We start from the raw sequence: 21,502 nt of genomic DNA on the forward strand, positions 1-21,502 counted from the left end.
CGAGACATATGCATACAATACAGTACATGATCACAAAGTAAATATAACTTACCGTTCCTCGAATAACTTGCCCACAACTCAAGGTGATAAGGCTCGACCTAAAATATATATACTATATATTTCTGAATCAGGTTCCATTATAACTCAATTAATTAAGCCAACAGAATGAGTTCAATTAATTCAAATATTATATGATAAAGTCCTAAGTCTACCCGGACATAAACATGCTTTAGCTACATATGGACTCTCGTCACCTCGTCCGTACGTTGAACCCACAACTAGTAACACATAACAATTACGTCACCTAGGGGATAGTTTCCCCCTCACAAGGTTAGACAGGAGACTTACCTCGCCCCGAAGTTCCATAACCGGCTCCAACGCCACTCTAACACCTCAAACTGATGCCCGTCACTCCAATACTAGTCAAACAATGTGCAAGCCAATAAAAATATACTCTAATACTCATCATAAATCAATTCATAACAATTCCCAACTCCGCTCGAAAGATCAATGAAGTAAACCCTCGGTCCCACATGCCCGGATTCCAAAACATTTCGAAGATATACTTTACCCATAACATTACGAACTCAAATATATAATTTATTCCCAATTCCATATCCAATTTCGTGGTCAAAATCCAAAAGTACCAAATTCTAGGTTTTCTTTAAAATCCCAAAATTTTCCATAAATTTCCATGTTAATCCTTATAGAATCTGTGTAATTAATGTACAATATGCGGCAATTACTTACCTTGCAATAGATGATGGAAATCTCCCCTTGAAGCTCTCCAAAAATTGCCCAAACCAAGAGAGAAATGAGTGAAATGAGCAAAAATCCCGACGTAACACAATCTGCCCAGGCCCGTCCTTCTTCGCGATTGCAGGAATACGTTCGCGATCGCGAAGGCTAAAAATACTGCCTCTCTAAATTCCTCTTTGCGTTCACGGTCACACAACCGCGTTCGCGAAGGCTAAACACTTCTAGGCCCCCAACTCCCTACCTTCTTCGTGTTTGTGACCATTGTGTCGTATTCGCAAAGAACAACACCAGCACCAGTAGTTGCGAAATAGGGAAAAATGGTCTGAAACCACTCCGAATCACACCCGAGGCCCCCGAACTCCGTCTAATCACACCAACCAGTTCCATAACATGAAACGGACCTGCTCGAGGCCTTAAATCACACCAAGAAACATCAAAATAACAAATCGACGATCAAAATACTTCTTTTAAACTTCAACATTCAAACTTCGATGAATGTGTACGAATCATATCAAAACATTCTGGGATGACGCCAAACCTTATGCACAAGTCACAAATCACGATACGAACCTATTCCAAGACTCGAAATATCGATAAAACCAAAATCCACTTCAAATTAAACTTATGAAATCCTAAAACTTTCAAAATCCAACCTTCTATAATAAGCGCCGAAATGCTCTAGGTGACCCGATACTCAACTCGAACACACGCCCAAGTCCAAAATCATCATACGAACCTATTAGAACCTTCAAATCTCAACTCCAAGGTCGTTTACTCAATAGTCAAACCTTGGTCAATTCTTCCAACTTAAAGCTTCCGAAATTAGAATTTTCCATCTAAATCAACTCTGAACTTTCCAAAATTCAATTCTGACCACACACACAAGTCATAATACCTGAAGTGAAGCTACTCAAGACCTTGAACTGCTGAACGACGCTCTAGAGCTCAAAACAACCGGCCGGGTCGTTACAAAGATCCTCACTATCTTGTATAACTCTAGATGCAATATTATATGCAAAGACACAATCCACCACTATTTCCAATCGATTCAAAATTCTTCTCAATATCAATTGAATTTATTGATAGCTCCTTATTTTCTTGCATCTGAGGCTCAGTGATTTCCTCATGAATCTCAGGAGTAGTTAAATCATGGATTTCTTTGTGAGACTCTTTTGTAGTGTCATCTTGATTATTTATTTTCTTTTTCTAGGATTTTAATCCTTAGAACCCAATGGTCTGCCACGCTTTAGATGTGTTTTTGACTCATTAGCTATGACACTAGAAGATTGTCGAAATGGAACATCAATTCGGATTGGAACATTCTCTGCAGGAATATGTGATTAAGTTATCCTTTTCGGATCCGTAAATGCATCGGGCATTTGATTTGCTATTTTTTGCAAATGAATAATCTTTTGCACCTTTTTTTCACAAATAGAGGCACGTGGATCAAGATGAGACAATGATATATTTTCCACAAAATTTTCCGTTCCATTTCACTGTTTTCTCCCCCTAATTTTGGGAGAAATACCTCATTGAATCGACAATCTGCAAATGAAGCAGTGAATAGATTTCCCATTAATGTTTCGAGGTAGCGAATAATGGAGGGCGATTCAAACCCAACATATATGCCTAACCTTCTTTTGGGACCCATCTTGGTGCTATATGGTTGTACTATAGGCACATATACGTCCCATCCAAAAATTCTTAAATGGGATAAATTAGGTTCATGACCCAAAACTAATTGCAACGGGGAACATTTATGATAATTTATTGGTCTAAGACGAAATAGCATTGTTGCATGCAAAATGGCGTGACCCCAAATAAAAGTGGGCAACCTCGTTTTCATGAGTAACAATCTTGCTATCAATTGCATACGTTTAATCAAAGGCTGTGCAAGGCCATTTAAGTGGAATGTGAGCTACAAAATGTTTCACTTTTATCCTTATTCCTAAGCAATAATTATTAAATACTTGGGATGAAAACTCAGTAGTGTTATCAAGTCGAATTGACTTAATTGGATTATCGAGGAACTGTGCCTGAATCGAATTATTTTTGCCATTAATTTTAAAAATGCAGGTTGCGAGATGACAATAGGCACACATGAGACCATCTAGAATATGTTTCTATTAAGACCATAAAATATCTAAACGACCCACTAGGTGGGTGAATAGGTCCACAAATATCCTTTTGTATACGTTTCAAAAACTCAAGGGACTCAATCCCAACCTTTGTTGGTAATGGTCTAATAATTAACTTGCCTTGTAATAAGAAGTGTAAGAGAATTCATTATTCAAAATAATCTTTAAATTCTTTAATGGATGCCCATTTGAGTTTTTTGTAATTCGTCTCATCATAATTGATCCAGGATGTTCCAATCAATCATCCCAAAATACAAAAATATTGGAAAAATAACCTTTTGATTTACGATAGAATGTGTCTCAATTGTACTTATTCTTGTCCAATACAGGCCACAAGATAAAGATGGGAACTTCTCAATAACCCTTTTCTGGCCAGAGGCATTCTTGGTAATGATGAGATATTCAAGGTTATTATCATCTATTGTCTCAATATGATATCCACTTGGGCGGATATCTTTAAAACTCAACAAGTTCCTCCTGGATCTGGATGAGAATATTGCATCATCTATGATAATTATTGCTCTCCTAGGCGGAGTATAGTAGCTCTTCCAGAGCCTTCAATTAAATTAATACTACCATAGTAACATCTGCCTTACACATACTTAAATGAGAGAAATATTTCTTCTTTGAATATTGTATATGTCGTACATGAATCAATTAAATAAATATTTTTGCAATTGAACTTTGATCCAAGTTTGCTTTGTAAAATATCCATGTTTGCTTCCCATGGTTTGACATACAAAAAGATATATATGAATAAATATTAGTATTTTCAAATAAAAAGAAAAAGAAAACAAAGTTAAACCAATGATTCAATAATGAACTTTTAATGCAATTTCGAGCAAACTTTGATAATGATACAAATAATTTGGTTTATTTTTCGGAGTGATAGTTCTATCTATTACAAATGGTTACACATAATTATTCTTTTAGTGACTCAACTATTGTAACGACCCGTACGGTCGTTTTGAGAGTATTAGCCTCGATCCACTATTTAATGCTTCCTCTGTTTCATTTTATGCTTATGCGACTTGCCAGGATGATTCGCTTTTGGTTTTGGAGTGAAATGGGACACTTAGTCCCTAAAACGGAAGCTTAAGCTCTAAGATTTTGATCGTAGTTGGAATTGTGTGAAGACGACTCGGGAATGGAGTTTTGTCGGTTCCGTTAGCTCCGTAAGGTGATTTTAGACTTAGGAGCGTGTTCGGATTGTGATTTGGAGGTCCGTAGTTTAATTAGGCTTGAAATGGCGAAAGTTGAATTTTTGGGAAGTTTGACCGGGAGTGGACTTTTTGATATCGGGGTCGGATTCCAATTCCGGAAGTTGGAGTAGGTCCGTAATGTCAAATGAGACTTGTGTGCAAAATTTGAGGTCAATCGGACGTGATTTGATAGGTTTCAGCATCGGTTGTAGAAGTTTAAAGTTTCAAAGTTCATTAAGCTTGAATTGGGGTGCGATTCATGTTTTTAGCATTGTTTGATGTGATTCGAAGGCTCGACTAAGTTCGTATGATGCTTTAGGACTTGTTGGTAGGTTTGGTTGAGATCCAGAGGGCCTTGGGTGAGTTTCAGATGGTTAACGGATCAATTGGACTTAGTGTTATAGCTGAAGCTTCAGAATTTGCTGGTGTCTGGTTTCTTTATACGCGATTGCGTGGGATGGTCCACGATCGCGTAGGCTAAGCTGGGCAGTGGAAGGATTTGTTCATCACATTCGCAGGCAGGAGTGTGCGAGCGCGTAGTTGTGTGAAGTGGTGCTTCGCGAACGCGTGGCCAAGGTCTCATTAGCGTAGTGTTTATGAGGCAGAAGCTGGAGCACGCGCTTTGTTCGTCGCGAACGCGTGATGTCGTTCGCAATCTGTAAGTCTGAGGGCCAGCACATCGCGTTCGCATGGAGTATTTTGTGTTTGCGTAGGGTTAATTTCTGGGGCAGCTAAGTTGTGCTTCGCGATCGGGAGGCTATTTCCGCGATCGCGATTAAGGAGCACCTGGGCAGATTTAATCATTTAAAAATTGAGGCTTTGCCATTTTCTTCATAACTTAAGATAGAGAGTAGGCGCTATTTTGAGGGTTTTTCAGAGGCAACGTTTGGGTAAGGATTCTACACTTGTTTTTGATTAACATCCACCAATCCCTCGTTAATTTTATCATTCAATTAAGGTTTTGGGTTGAGAAATTTGGAGAGAAAGTTGGAAAGTACTTAACCGAATTTTGAAGTTTTTATTGAGGTTTTGGTATTGGATTCGAGTAATTTTGGTATGGGTGAACTCGTAGCTGAATGGGTGTTCATTTTTTGTGACTTTTACCTGATTTAGAGACGTGGGTCTGGGTTGACTTTTTGGGGCGATTTTCTAAATTCTTGCTAAAGTCTTGATTTCATTAATTAGATTAGTTTATTATAGTTGTATTTATAGTATGTAATTGCTTTTGGCTAGATTTGGGCCATTCGGAGTCGCAAAATCGAGGAAAAGGCATTCTCATAGACTAATTGAGCTTGGTTCGAGGTAAGTGGCTTGCCTAACCTTGTGTGGGGGAAATCTCCTTAGAATTTGGTACTGTTGTGACAATTCTGTGATATGTGAGTGCCATGTACACGAGGTGACGAGTGCGTACACAGGCTAAATGTTGAAAATTTGATTTTTACTGAATAGTAACCTGTTATATCTTAAATGAGTCATCCCAACATGTGTAGTTATCCTGTTTAGCCTAATCTATGTGTCTTAAATGCTTATTTGAAATCTGTGCAGCATGCTTAGTTGAATTCCCGTCTTTCCTTGATTTGTATTAGTCTTAAACTATAGGATTCTTGCTGTTAATTGTTGTTCCATAGGTTTCGAGCTGTGTGTTTACTTTTGGGACTACGTGGCGGTACCTCGGGAGATTCCCATTGCATATTTACTTTTGGGACTACAAGGCGGTACCTCGGGAGATCCCCTGTTGCATATTTACTTTTGGGACTACGAGGAGGTACCTCGGGAGATCTCCCGTTGCATATTTACTTTTGGGACTACGATGCAGTACCTCGGGAGATCCCCTGTTGAGTATTTACTTTTGGGACTACGAGGCGGTACCTCGGGACTACCCCTTGTTGTTTACCCCTTATTTGCTGTGTAGCTTCCTTTTCTGTATTCCTCGTTAATAAATTCTAAGTCTTTCATTATATTGCTATATCTTCTGCTTTCTTTATTATATCCAGTAGGGCCCTGACCTGACTTCGTCACTACTCTACCGAGGTTAGGCTTGGCACTTACTGGGTACCGTTGTGGTGTACTCATGCTACTCTACTGCACATGTTTTGTATGCAGACCCAGGTACCTCTGTTGAGCGTACTTGTTGCTGCTTCGGAGACTTCAAGGTATATCTGCCAGCGCCCGCAGACCTCGGAGTCCCCCTCTATCCCTTTATGTTATTTTTTCTTTATTTTCCTAGATACGGATGTATAGACACACTTAAAACCATTTCTTAGAGCTTGTGACTTGTGACTACCGGGTCTTTGAGAGATATTTTTACTCAGTTTTGTTGGTTTTATTTGTATATGTCGAGCGGCAGTTTCCAGCTTTACCTATATATATATACACTGATGTTGTTATTCAGTTATTCCGCAACTGTTAGACTTACCTTGTCTTAGAAAGTAGGTGCCGTCACGACATTTTACGGAGGAAGATTTGGGTCGTGACAACAACAATAAATGAAGAAGTTAAACTCAACTATAAAACATTTCCTAACTTTCACATGAATCATGATGTTCAGATTAAAACGGTCCATTATCATTTTTTAGAAATTTTAAGCTTGAACATATATATTAGCTTAAGGTTTAAATTAAGCAAAGATTTAAGACTTTAAACTCTATAAGTAATAGGAAGTTGGTTAGGAGAATTCCAGAAAAATTCAAAATGAGAAAAGTGGCTTTTGGGCAGTTGGTTTAGCTGAGGAAAGTGGGTGTACAATTAACCTCTTAACAACTAACTCTTGAATAGACATTCCTCTAGTGTCAGGCTTTTGGCCGTCTATTCGTTCGGTTGTTTCAGTTTGAATTTTAAAGGCTGAAACATTATTCAAAATGAATACTAGAATTATATTTAATTAAAACAAACTAACACTATTTTATAAAATATTATGATTACATGATGTTTATTCACTAACTACTACGAATAAGTAAAAATAAAAATCAAAGTACTCGATCATCGTTAGTCACGGATCCATCACTGATCAACTGGATTATTTTCTATTAGGATCCTCAAAGAAGTCTGCCACATCCAAATGGATGATGTCAAATTTATTGTCAGAGATAAAATTAGCTTCATGACCTTTATTCTTTAGATAAAGCTCAATCAAATATCTTGGTGTATGATAAATATTTTTCCAATGCCCTTTTCAACCGCAATGATAGCATTCAGTTTCTGAACCTTTTGCCTTTGCCTTTGGTTTCATCCTTTCCTTTCCGCTTTTGGTGATTATTTTTCTTTGGGGGGTGATTAACACCAGGAAGATTTCTTCCTTGGCCACGGCCACAGCCACGACCTTTTTCAAGCTTTGCATAATGGGAATACATCGATTATCGTGATTTCTCATAAGCAACTTATTGTTTAGTTCAGCCATAAGGAGAAGAGAAATTAACTCAGAGTACTTCTTGAAACCTTCCTCTCGATACTGCTGTTACAAGACTATATTGGAGGCATGAAACATTGTAAATATTTTTTCAAGCATATCACAGTCAGTGATATTATCTCAACAAAGCTTCAATTTAGAAGTAATTCTAAACATCGCCGAATTATATTTAGAAATAGACTTAAAGTCTTGGAGTCTCAGATGATCCCAATCATATCGTACTTGTGGAAGTGTGACCAACTTTAGGTTGTCATATCATTCTTTTAAGCCATTCCACAAAACGAGTGGATCTTTAACTGTAAGATATTATATTTCCAACCCTCCTCAAGGTGATGGCGCAAGAAAATCGAGGCCTTAGCACCGTCTTGGGTAGATGCTTTATTTGTATATTTAAGGGCGTCTACAAGACCCATTGCATCTAGATGGATTCAGCATTCAATGCCCATTACATATAGTTCTTGCCCGAAATTTCAAGTGCAACGAACTTTCATTTCATAATATCAGTCATAGTTGAAAGAGGAAAAAATGTTACCTTAGTCTTCTCAAAAGAGTTTCTTGAGACGGTAGAGTCTTGTGCTGATAAAGTGTTATGAAATAAAAGCAATATATGAAGAACTATGTAATTAGCTAGAATTACTAATAGAAGAGAATGATAATATTAGAAAGGAACGTTTCTTTCTTCGTTTTCAAAGTATCTTCGTTAGGTCCATGAACTAACCTATTTATAGATAGTATTGCATTCTTACAAAACTTCCTAAATCTAGTTATGAGTCTCAAAACCAACAAAAACCTAGATATGACAAGATAAATATGGATATGACAAGATTTTCAAAGGGATTTTTACCTTCGTATACCATATATGAAACCTTATTACCCTCAATGTTTAAGTATTGTGTTAATTATATTTCAGCATACCAAATTACCATTTATATACCATAATTCAAATTGAGGGTATAATTAATGCTTCATTTATATTAGGCGTTAATTTAGGAGCGTATATTCTCCCATTTTCGTTTACCCGCCTCTCTCTCCTCCCACACCCCACACACCCCCACGTTTTACCTTCAGTTAATTCCCCCATTTTCGTATACTCGCCTCTCACCCACGTTTACCATCAGTTACCCACGATTCTATATTTTTCTTCTCCAGTTAATTTCACAAAATCCTATTTTGAAGTTGCATCGTCCCAAATAATGAAAAAATCAACACTCCCAAAAAAAAAGCTTCAAAAGCTACATTAGCTGATATCCCATCCTTTGATTTGGGTGTTTTAACACCAAAATCACCACCCAAAAACGCAAAATCGACACATGCAAGTGAACCTACTACTAGTATTTCATCTCCTAGACAAATCCGTGCGGAGATGAGAAGCAAGCATTTGCACGATGTTGATGCTGGTGGAGGTGATAAACCAGTCGAGAAACAACTCAAACGAAAGGGGAAAGAGTTGTGTATAGATGATGATTTTGTTGAAGATTCCTCTAAAATTCCATCTGTGAAAAAACCCAAGGTCTCTCCTTTTTCATCAAAATCAAAAAAGAAGAAACCCTCCAAAAAAGTACCAAAATTGGTTCACAAAAAGATTTTGGTAAAGGTAAACACTAATTATTTTTCTTTACATTTTTTTAGTGTGATTTTGGTTGTAAAAATCTGTTGTTCAAGTGTTTTTTGGTAAAATGTGGAATTGTCCAAATTTTGTAGATTGTTTGTCTCAATTTTGAAGGTTAATTGTAATTGTGATTTTTAGACAGTGCATAAATGTAGTTATTTTGTAGTTGTTTTGTAGGCTGCTGTGTAAATTGTAGATAAGGTATATTTTTCACCTTTTGTATGCTGCTACATTTACCTTCATACTAACTACAATTAATCTACATTTTGTGAGTTACTTGAACTAACTGTTATATTTTTGTAGTTATAGAGCTGTGGTTACCCTTTTCTTCCTTATTGTTTTGAGATAATGTTACATGTGTAGATGTTCTGTATTATTTTGTAGTTATAGGTGTGGGTAGGCTGTTCTTCTTTTAGTTATATTTTGTAGTTATCATGTAGTTATATGTAGATTACTGCTTCTTTTTTATGCAAACTACTAATGTTCAATAATTTTTTATTTTCTGCAGAATGGCCATTACTTTGCACCATAAAATGTTGATTATGGTGTGCTTAGATTCCACAGTTTGTGTGATCCGAGCATACCTAGCCAGATAAAAGCTTTACTCTCTCCAAATGCTTTAAAGCTTTTCCAAAAAACTTGTTTTGGTTACTTATTTGGTCTCCCCACCATCTGTATGCAAAACCAAACAATTCATCTTCTGATGAAGTATGAATTGTCAAAGTCTACTGACTCATATTTTTCAGTACTATTGAAGGGTGAAAAATTGAATTTTTCCTTGAGAGAATTTGGGTTGATTAATGGTTTAAATAGTGTGAATAATTTTTCAGACTATAGTTACACTTCCACTTATGTTAGCCATTTAATGACTACCTATTTTCCGAACAAACAAAGGGTTGAAAAGTGGCATTTGAAAAATGTAGTCACAAATAAAGTTTGGGCAAACGATGAGGATGCAGTGAGGTTGTGCATTCTTTATCTGTTGGAATTTTTTGTTTGTCCTTCTGATAAAGACCATGTGTCTTTCATAGACAAGTTTATGTTCTTTCTGATAGAGTCTGGTAATTTTGAGTCATACCCATGGGGTATCAAATCCTTCAAGCAGGTTATTGAATCTGTCCGACATCGTCTTAATCCCCATGTACATTCTTATCTGATACGGGGATGCTCATTAGCCTTGCAAGTGTGGCTATATGAGTGTTGCTCGTCCGTCAGCACGGAGCTTGCTACGAGGTGTTCTGAATCTATACCTCGCATTTTAAGATGGTCAGCTACAAAGGGCCAGATTTGGTTAACTGCAATTGAAGAGAAGATGATCAAGCCTGAGTGGCTCAAGGTATATTTTTTCACTTTTGTATGATGCTACATTTACCTTCATAATAACTACAATTAATCTACATTTTTATTTACTTGAACTAACTGTTATTTCCATCATTCAGTTCACAAGCATGACTGAATCTGGAGAAGAGATTGGAGTGCTTAATCTTCCAGACAAGATTCAGTATGAAGATGAACATGGTGCTCAATCATCACAGGTTCCAATTGATGCTTCTCCAACATTTGAACCAAAACATACAGATTGTCAAGAGGACACTGAATCTGTGACTAGCAAGCTCAGGAAGTTGGAAAAGGGGATTGAGCAGGTAATATAAGTAACTACAATATATTGACATTTTTTGCTACAATTTAACTTCATTCCATAACAATTATTGTATGTTATACATTGTAGTTAATTTGTGGTATAATTCTATATTGAGCCCTATTGGTATTGCACAAATCATTGTTAAATTGTTGTGGAACTGTAGCACTTTGAATAAGATTAACAACTAATTATATATTTAATTTTTAGGTTGATGGAAAGTTAGTTGAATTTAGTAAGGCTGTTTTTGAGGAACTCTCAAGCCTTCGAGAGTTCATAGATGTTTCTGTGAAGAGTGTTATGAAGGTGATAAACAGCAAGTACGATGTGGACGAGTCAAGGGTAAGAATTGACATATATTTTTGTACTAAAACTAATTATGACATATGAAACAAGTATACTCAAACATACCCAAAAATTGTAGTTTGCTGGTAGTTCAACCAAAAATAATGATCAACAACAACGAGAGAACAACCAGCAATTTCAGTTCAACATTGGTGATCAAGTGCATGCAAGTACAAGCAATACCGGTATCTACAGAATTCCTACAGATATATCTACAAACTTCAAGAAAGCATTATCTAATTATATTAACCCCTTTTTCACTATGTTTTGCAGCTGCAATTTCTCCGGACCATGTCCAAGCACATGTTGAGGAAGAACCAGAATTTGAAGAAGTAGCTGAGGCACAACAAGCAAGTATAATATCAGAAGCTCATTATATTCACTTTATATCTACAATATTGTGCATAACTACATACATCTACATTTATCTTCAGAAGCTGGAGTTTCTCCTGGAGCTGTGCCAGCAATGGTTGAGGAAGAACCAGGATTTCAGGAAGGAGCTGAGGTAGAAAAAGCAGGTATAGTATCATAATATACTTTTGAATAGATAATTGTTGCTTATACACTTATACAATACTGTTAAGTATGTTATTTTATATGTAACAGATATTGAAGATAACGTTCCACAGTCGCCAATTCACGGTGCGACTGTGAATGAACTTGTTCCTGAAGGTTCAGGCATTGACAAGAAAGGTCTGACATTGGATGACTTTGAGTTGCTAGACAACTTAACACAATTGGTCATGTATGTCGAGCCCATACCAGATGAAGCAACCCCTATTCATCCGGGTAGAACCAGGCAACCGGGGAAACATGCACGATCACCTTTCACACCTCTGTATAGTTCTGGAGGCAGCACCTATGTCGGACCTAAATTTTTCTACCTCAAGCACCCCTTCACAACTGTTATAGGTGAAAATGTAGATGCTGATTTGATAGAAAGGTTCACCAACTGGTTATACCTTCGTAGTGACAAAGTATCTAAGAGGTATGAATGCTTAATTTTACACTTTCATTTCACCATTTTTAAACTTTAAATATGTAATTCATTCTGTCATTTTTTTTTTATTTGATATTTTTTTGTTATTACAGGAGGAAAGAATACTTTTCCAAAAAGGATAACCAAATCAAGCCTTGGTTAGACCTTGGTTGTGAAAAGGTGGATAAGAAGGACTGGTTTTATGCCCTTGCTCACCCAGGACAAGTCATCAATAACACGGTAAGTATAAAGAACAGAATCATTCACAATATGCGTTTTGTCTTCAGCTGTGTAGTGTAATTCTGGTTATATTATAGTTTTGTCTTCAGCTGTGTAGTGTATTTGTAGTTATATTGTAGACAAGATATATAGGTTACTATGTTTTGTCTTCAGCTGTGTAATTGTGCTTTTTATGGACCTTATGTCTCATATTTGATGATGATTGTACGTACAATTTGGATTTTTTGGTACTTTGGACAGAATTGGAAATACCTGTGTACCATAATTGTAGTTACTTTGTAGTAACATTGTAGAGAAATTTACATAGACTTATAATATTAACTGTAGGTTGAATTTGGTTATTTTTGAGACCTTATGTTAGTTGCTATGTTGCATTTGTTCCTCTGTATAGTAGCTAAAGTGTAGCAATCTGTTAGATTATTTGATTAGTTCAAATTGTAGTTTAAGTTGTAGCTGTTATGTAGATAATTGTGGTTACTATGTAGCTTACAATAGACTTTATTTTATTTTGCAGCACATTGATGTTATTATGTATTATTTGAGAAAAAGAGGCAAGTATGGCCCCAACAACGACATTAGGTTCACAACAACCGATTGCTTGTTCAGGACCAAGATTGAACGAATCTATGACAAGTTCATAAGTTCTCCACCAGAACTTAAGTATTCGGTTGTTAAATCAGATGATGATGTTGCAGAATATATCCTTGGGTATAGACTTCTTGCTAATGTTGCCTGGGATGTAGTTGACTATGTCATCATGCCTGTGAACATTGTAGAGAATTTCCATTGGTTGTTGCTCGTTTTCGACATAGCGGACAGGCAACTTTATGTTTACGATTCCATGGTTTCTTCAAACCGTCATAATACTGTTGAATCATTGGTTGATAAGTTTTCAATCATTATCCCTCTGTATTTGTCTTGCACTGGTTTCTACGGGAAATGTAAAGACATTGACTTCAAGACCACAAAGGCATACATTGAGAAACCAGTTACAGACCCTCTCAACATACAGTGGATGGTTGCGGAGATTCCACAGCAAAAGGAAGGATCACTGTAAAAAAACTATTCTCACTTTCTATATGTTTAATTATTTTATTTTAATCAATTGTTACATAATGAAAAAATTTGATCTTATGCAGCGATTGTGGTGTATTTGTGGCGGCTTTTGCGGAGTATGTTAGCCTTGGAGATTTGGCAATCCCAAAAGAAGATCTTTCTGATATCGACCAACACCGTAGACGCTATGGAGCTCTACTATGGGACTATGCTGCAAAGAAGCAAGAAGATGGGTCAATCAGTGAAAGTGAGGTTACAGGCAGGCTATTAAGGAGGAAGGGTGCTCCTGCTAAAAATGAGAGGACTAGAGTACAGAGAAAGAAGAAATAGAGTCTTGTGTTCCTAGTTTAGTTGATGTCATTTTGTAGTTGAAGTGGAATACACTGTAGGAAATATGTCATTTTGGTTGTTTACAGCACTTTATCTTCATTACATTAAACTCGAGTACTCTAATTTGCTAGAATACAATTCGCCTTTAATCTTCAAGTAATTTTTATGAAATACCTTCAAGTTCTAGGTAATTTCTGTATATAACTGTCATTTGTAATTAAGGTACACAGCCAAAAGATGAAATAAATACAGGAATCATATAAATAAATTATCCACAATTTATCTACAAATCATCTACAAATTATTAACAAGACTACAATTTAAATACATTTAAACTACATTTAAACTACATTTTAACTACAAATCATCTACAAATTATTAACAGGACTACAATTAGACTACATTTAAAGTACATTTTAACTACAATCTGGAAACACTTTACATTGAATGAATTCTTTATTAATATCAGTTGTTTTGTATATAGTAAATATTAAAGTTTAACTAAGCTATAAAAAATGACAAATTAAGATGCCTGACAGAATACATAAAATCATATTAAATGCAAATAAAGAAATTGTATTATACTTCATAATCATCTTCAAAAACTTGAACGATTACACAAAAAAATCGGATAATTTGAACTCACTAACATTTATTTTGAATAACTATTCTAACTACATGATATTCATTTCTTTTTGGGCGCATTCTTGCAAGTTCTTTTGTTATGCCCTTCACCTCCACAATTTCCACATGACACCTTGTACTTCTTTGACTTTATTTCATCAAATGTTTTATATCTTTCCTTGTGAGGTCTCCCTGCCTGCCTTTTATCTCTTGCTGGTGGCTTTACTACCTCATCCAAAATATGTTGTGGCACATCCCATTTGCTTTTATCAGGAAGAGGATTTACTGGCATTTCATAGGTAAGCAGAAGGCTCTTCCTTGTGTAATACGGAGAGCAATAGTTTTCGTATGTTTCCTTCCTGTGCCTTAATGCTGCCAAAGCATGCGCACATGGAAGTTCATCAAGTTGGAATTGTCCGCAGCTACATTTCTTGTTTTCTAGACACACAATGTACCGCTTCACACCATCTAACACAGTATGTATATGATCTGAGAACAAACAGAAATAATAATATATCAATCATTAAAAAGGATTATCCACAACTTACCTACAAATCAGCTACAAATACATTACAACTTATCTACAATCTACAATTACCCACAATTTGACTACAGTTTATCTACAATTTGGAAACAATGCATATTAAACAATTTTTTTTCACCAAACAAATAGATCTTACCCTTAGTTTCTGAGATAATGTATTGTTGTCATCCAATTCTTTGTTGAATTTGTACCCAAGGTATGTGAAAGTACCCTTTGCCTTCAATAACTTCTCTTTCGTCCAACGTTCAAGAAGCGTCCTCATATACTCTAATAGATCATATTTGCAGCTCTCTTGCCTCTTTTGTTACAGCATTCAACGACTCGGCAATGTTTGATGTCATAGTAAAAGTTCTATTCACCGTTGCATGTACTATTGACCATCTATGATAGCCAATATCATATAGGTAAGATTTTCAACGCGCGGGTCTACCTCTTCAAATCTTCAAACTNCTCCATGCTTGCATGTAGCTTAGGTTCAGTCCATGTTCGGATAACATGTCAGTTTGTATGTCCTTTGGTGTGTAAACAGTCTTAGGATTACAATACTTTGGAACGACCATGCTACCAACTACAGCTGCAGTACGTTTGCGCTGTATGAATGTTTCGTCCATTAAGGAGCATGTGTGTTGTCGGCTGAAACTCCTTATCTTGAACATTGCCGAATCATTAATTGACGTTGCCTTGAAGTGCCATTTACAGTTTTCAGCAACGCATATAAGCCAGTAGCTACAAAAAAAATACAATATTTAATACAGGCTATAGATGTAGAATCAACAAAAAGGACTGTTTTAACACAAATTCGTCAAAACTACAATTAACTACAGTTTAACTACAATTTAACTACAATTTATAAAAATCACATATCTTCACTAAAACACTGCTTTTATTGATCTATTCTCCACAAATAACTCCATACCTTCTATGACTTGATCTTTTTACTCTGACCTGGAACTTGTGCATCACAGAAAAATTCTTCATTGCAGCAGCTACAGTTTGCTTGTCCTGATAAACTTGTCCTTCTTCAATATATGTTTGCGTAGATTCAGTTATTATTTCACTTTGATATTCCTCTATAGCTGGTGAGGATGGAATTTCAAGTAACTTTAGGGATCCAGACGAACCTGCAGCAACATAGAGATAAATGTAGTAACTATGTAGATAATTTTGAAAACGACATTGCTTTATGAGCTTCAGTACGTTGTTTTTTGTAGTTAATTTGTAGATAAATGTTGTAATATTGTAGATAACACACTAACACAATAACTCTCTGCAATGTCGAATTAAACATACCTGCACTTGTGCTTTTGTTGGTGATTGCCAATTCCATATTGAAATCTCTTACGCTTATACATAAAGAATACGAACCTAAGTTCTTATTCTCCTTTTTGGTCTCCATATACACACGAACCCCCATATCATTCCTAATCTCCATTGGAGGACAATTGTCGTTCACAATGTATTTGATTTCTACAATTTTATCCGATGTATCAATCGATAGTTGTTCTGCAATTGTAGAAATCAGAATTCCGTAGCTTGCATTCTCATCTACCACAATGGCATCAACTTCAAAATCTCTAAATCTGCCATAGTTATCCCAATTTCCATTCAATTTTAGCATTATTGGAATTTTTGACATGATTTAGTGTAGTTGAGAGAAAAGAGATGAAGAACAGATATAGGTTCGACAATTTGAGTACTGAGGTCGATGAAGAACAATTTTGAATTCTACAATTTGTATTGCGTTGTAAAATTTGTAAAAGCAAATTGAGTACTGGAGCTCCTGAAGCTTGCGTTGTTTTAGAATTGTAGTGAATGAGAGAATTACGCAGCAATGAGATCTCTTTACGTTTCAAAATTCGAATTTAATGTGGAAAGAATCAAACGCAGATTTCGTGCCTTCTTTTTAGCGCGTTTTAAATGGGAGAATCTGCTTAATTATGGATTGATATATAAATTGTAGTAAAAGTGTGGACTGGGCAGGTAATTAATAAATTATGAACATTTTTGGTAATAAGGTTTTATATATGGTATAGATAGAAAAAAATCCCATTTTGAAATCGCAAGTTGGACATCCATCCTCTGTGCAAGTAGATTTATAACATCTATTATAATGATATATAGATAAATGTACACCCTTAGACACAATTGAGAGTGACGGTCCTGGGGTAAGGGTGTTCATTTGAAGTCTCGGAGGTCTACGGTTCGATCTTGCTTAATAAAAATAAATTTCTAAAACAATATAAAAAAAATATTTAAAGATGTATTTGTGCTATAATATAAAAATTAATAAAATTTTGCAAGTTAGCACTTGGGTATATGCATTGCATGTATATTTCATGTTAGTTATAAAATTTATGTCAGGTAATTTACCAATAATTGAAATTTTTTTATCTATTAAAACTGTAACCTTATCTTTTCCAAACTCAATTATAATTGCAATTAGATTTTTTTACCTTAGTTTGATCGTTATCTTATTCTACCCATGATTTCTTTCTAAAGTATTTCTTTTACTCGGGACCAATTACATATATATGCCATTTTCCTATTCATCGTTATCTTATTTAAAATAGATTTAACATTTAAAAAGATTATTATTTGGTTATTTTCTAATATTTAGACAATATAAATGAACTAAAAAATTGAGTATACTTTCAATTCTCGGTCTTTCTATTGTTCAAAGAAAAAAGAGCGTCCTAATTTTCAAAATCTAAAATATTGCCTACCTCTTACCTTAAATATTTATCATCATTGATGCTTCCATATATTTTTAATACAAATTTGTGTTTTTCATACATTTTTAACGTGCTCTTTATTATCATAAATTAGTTAGATACTTTAATTTCATTAATTTACTCTTTTTTCACAGAATATACATCCATGAAAAATATCATATAAAAAAATATTATTATGTTACATATATAGTTTTAAATAAAGAAAATAGTTTATGTAAGGTAGAATTTTAATTGGCTTTAAATTCCTAAACTTTAAGACTTCTTAGCTAGTTCAAATAAGTAAATATTTAATAATCAAAATTTTAATCGATTTCAAAGTACTAAATATTAGGATAATAATTAAATAATTTTTTTTTCTAGTGCGAACTCTATTATTTAAGGATAAAAAAGGCGAACGACATTTCGGTAAGGGCCTTCGTGCTTTTAATGTAGTACTATGCTAGCTCATAAGAAGATACATTTTAGTGATTTATCTTTAATTGGTTTTGCCCTAAACTTATTGACTTACACTGAAATTCGGTGTATCAGTAGTTAGGTGCATTTTCCAGGTAAAAAATCTAATTGCAATTAAAATAAAAAATCATGAAATAACAGAATAAACAACTACTACGGAGTACTATATATACGAAATAAAGTTATATATATGTAAACTCATACATGATATTGATAGGAGTACTTTCAGAGATACTTCTGAAAATGCAACGACCAGAGGGATCACTAAATCCCAAAATACTTACAATTGCAACACTAGGGTGCAAAAGTTAGAAATAAAGAGTTTACACGAGATTAACTTATAAATACAATAGAGTTGAGGCCCAGTTTTTAATCGAATTAATAAAAACCTTGCATAAAGGGCTTCCAATAACTATTAATTAGCTTAGTATATAGCAGCTTCCAATATTTATTGTCTTGCTTTTAAAGTCTTTTACGCAGGAGATTTGATTTGGGCATCTTCATGATTTTTACCATCTTTAGCCTCTCCATTTTCACTGCCCATGGATGGTAAACTAACTGGATAAACCTCAAAATTAACTTTTGTAGGTGATAATAGGTGAATTTGACTATAATCACACCTTAAATAATCACCTTCTTGTGTAGTTTTTAATGCTAAAAGTGATGACAAAATGCTCTTATTAGTGATTTTCATGATTTGTAGGTGATATATGTATAAAGAAGACTAAGGAGCAGTTTTGGAGTCAAAAGTGATGAAAAAGAGGCCAACTGTGAAATTTCCCAAGTAACGCGTGCAAAAAACAGGCCGAAGATTCAGAGAACTGGGCCCACCGCGGTTCCACCGCGACCGCGGCAGAACCGCGGTGGGAAGCAACTGCTGAAGATTGGAGATTCCGCGAGGGTGTTTGGCCGCGGTTCTACCGCGACCGCGGCAGAACCGCGGCAGGCCCAGTAAATTTCAGGGACCAAAGTGTCAATTACGGGATTTTTAGACCTAAACCCTATTTAAAACATTAGACTTCGCCCAAGAGAGGCATGTATTGATTTTTTAGGTTTCTTAGCAAGGAAAACCATTGTGAGAAAATACTCTAAACATCTTTCTTCTTTTCTTTTGATTTTATGATGAATTCAAGCTTAGTTTATTCTCCCATATCTATGAGTAGCTAAATTCCTTGTCTAAGGCTTTGATGGAACCTATTGGGTGATGAACTTCTTGTTTATGTGAATACAAATTGCTAGTTTAATCTTTATTTGTTCAACTTCGTGTTCGTTGTAGTTAATTGACAGGATCCTCAATTAGCTGTGCCTATTTAGTGTGCATAACTTGGAAAAGAGTGCATATTTAGGGTATTGTTGAACAACACCACTCCTAGATTATTAGAGGAATCTATAATTGCGGGTTTAAAGGCGGGATTAGGAATAACGAAGCCTTGGGTGCAATCTAAATTGAATTGTGCTAAATAAAGCAAGTTAGTGTATCTCGGGAGAGTGCAATAGTAGATTACTGTAATTACTCGGGAGAGATTTGCGGTAAGATTAGCGTTCATGATTGATAGAGAGGTGTGAGTAAATTTGTATGAGCATAAACAGAAGGAATTCCATCAATAGGGGAAATCATTGCCTTAGCTTTTTCTCATAATTGTTTACAACCCTTTTAATTTAGTTACAGCCATTTAGTTACTTGCAAGCTAGTTATTAAAGAACACTCAACTGAGAATTTGAATATTTGGGAAGCTGGTTCTGAAGACTTAGTGGGTCTGAAGATAGCGGTTGATAGGTCAACTCTCTGTGGATTCGACCCTGGGCGTAATACTCGGGTTATATTTGCAACGTCCGCAGAGTCCTTTTTATAAGGCATAGTTGGGCGTGATCAGTAGGCAACTCCTCCAGCTTCACAACATTGGGTAGTTTCTTCTCTTCTGTCTCATTTCACTTGGGCCTTCGTGCTTTTAATGTAGTACTAGTCTTAGGATACACACTTTACGCGTGTACCCTATATTAATATGTTTAAAACTTTAAAACATCTCATATATTATTAAAAATGTATCTAAGTTATAAAATAGAGAGTAATGACGAATGTATATAAGTTTCTGAAAATGATAAATGCGGAGCCACAGGTGTGTAAAGAGACCCAATCTTGAGTTAGAAAACTCAATAGAGAAAAAGTTCTGCCCATTTTTTTCCTCATCCACATGTTAATATTTTTATATTTATTTTCTTCTTTTCTTAAAAATTAAGAAAGGAACTTTAAGAATACTAATCCATGTATTTATATGATATTGTGATAATCTATTTATCTATTATTCTTGTTCCATGAAAACAAAATTCAATTCAATTGAATGTTGTTATAATTAACTTTTTAAAACTAAAAATTTGAGAATCTAGATCTATTTAAATAAAAGAGTAGAATCTAACATGACGTTTTTTTGGTCACTGTCCCGTTTGGGTTTTATAGATTTTTTATTAAAAGAAATGTTTGACTGTTGTAAACCAAAGAATATTTATTAACAAAAAAGATAGTTATTAATATATTATAAACCATTAATTAATTAAGTTTTCAAATGGTTCAAACTTTGGAAAAGTTTTAATTTCATTGCAGTCCTACTTGGAAAACTCCTTTAACTATTGTAAATCTAGCATATCCATTCTTAATTAAAGGTATCAGATTTAAGTCTTGGGTATAAAATTATCTTTTTCAATATGAGACTTCTCGACGCGAAATCGAATTTGATTAGCCCCAATACAAGTATCAGACATCGAGTAGAAAACTAAAAAAAACTTAGAGTAGCATATTTTTATTAGATTCATAATCCTTGTGAAAACTAACTTGAGTTACAAATCTAAATGATTTTGTTATGTTGATTGAGCAGATAATATTTTTGTAATATCTATAAATATTTATGAAAGTTAACTTTAGTTACAAACGTAAAGAATTTTGTTATGTTGATGCACAAATTATTTTTATTACATTTCTAAATTCTTTTGGAAGTTAATGAATAGCTAAACCTAAAAGGAGTTATAACTGCTCGAAAATTTGACCTAAAATATTTAGACCTTTGTGTTTTATTCAAATTGAAATTATGTTCTACCTATTGAAATTCCAAAGTCACACAAATAATTACTTTTGAAGGGAAAAAATGCGAACGACATTATACTAAAACATTCGTGCTTTTAATATAGTTCATAGATATAGATAAAGAAATGAAACATAGAAAACTTTGGTAATAAAACTGTTTAATTACCTCCACTCTCCCCCCCCCCCCAAAAAAGAAATTTTTTTTTTGCACGGCTGACACGTGGATTGATGGGCCAGATTCTACTAGTAGTACATATTTATTCTCTTTCTTATTAAACCCTATAAATTCTTCTTTAATTTTGACTGCATTAACATATTCTTTTCCTCAGTATCTTTTTTCATATTAACTACATGTCTATATAACTAAGAA

The 21,502-nt window shown here is 34.8% G+C and overlaps 1 protein-coding gene across 1 annotated transcript; it reads left to right on the forward strand.

The window, feature by feature from the left end:
• The first annotated feature begins 8,868 nt into the window (after positions 1-8,868).
• Positions 8,869-13,751, forward strand: LOC109218928. The gene is made up of 11 exons (XM_019383324.1): positions 8,869-9,099; positions 9,872-10,450; positions 10,554-10,757; positions 10,964-11,095; positions 11,178-11,283; positions 11,372-11,452; positions 11,533-11,616; positions 11,705-12,086; positions 12,191-12,317; positions 12,832-13,370; positions 13,457-13,751. The coding sequence occupies exons 1-11, from the start codon at positions 8,869-8,871 to the stop codon at positions 13,701-13,703; spliced, it is 2,712 nt and encodes a 903-aa protein (XP_019238869.1). The 3' UTR covers positions 13,704-13,751.
• The last annotated feature ends 7,751 nt before the right edge of the window (positions 13,752-21,502 follow it).

This window comes from Nicotiana attenuata, unplaced genomic scaffold (assembly GCF_001879085.1).
Source record: "Nicotiana attenuata strain UT unplaced genomic scaffold, NIATTr2, whole genome shotgun sequence".
NCBI lineage: Eukaryota > Viridiplantae > Streptophyta > Magnoliopsida > Solanales > Solanaceae > Nicotiana > Nicotiana attenuata.

What these genes read in the sequence shown, in the direction of transcription:
- LOC109218928 (XM_019383324.1), top strand. Translation starts at nt 8,869, where the DNA reads ATGAGAAGCAAGCATTTGCACGATGTTGATGCTGGTGGAGGTGATAAA. An exon ending in TGCAAGTACAAGCAATACCG is followed by an intron (nt 11,284 to 11,371) that starts GTATCTACAGAA and finishes TATGTTTTGCAG; the next exon opens with CTGCAATTTCTCCGGACCAT. An exon ending in AGCTGAGGCACAACAAGCAA is followed by an intron (nt 11,453 to 11,532) that starts GTATAATATCAG and finishes ATTTATCTTCAG; the next exon opens with AAGCTGGAGTTTCTCCTGGA.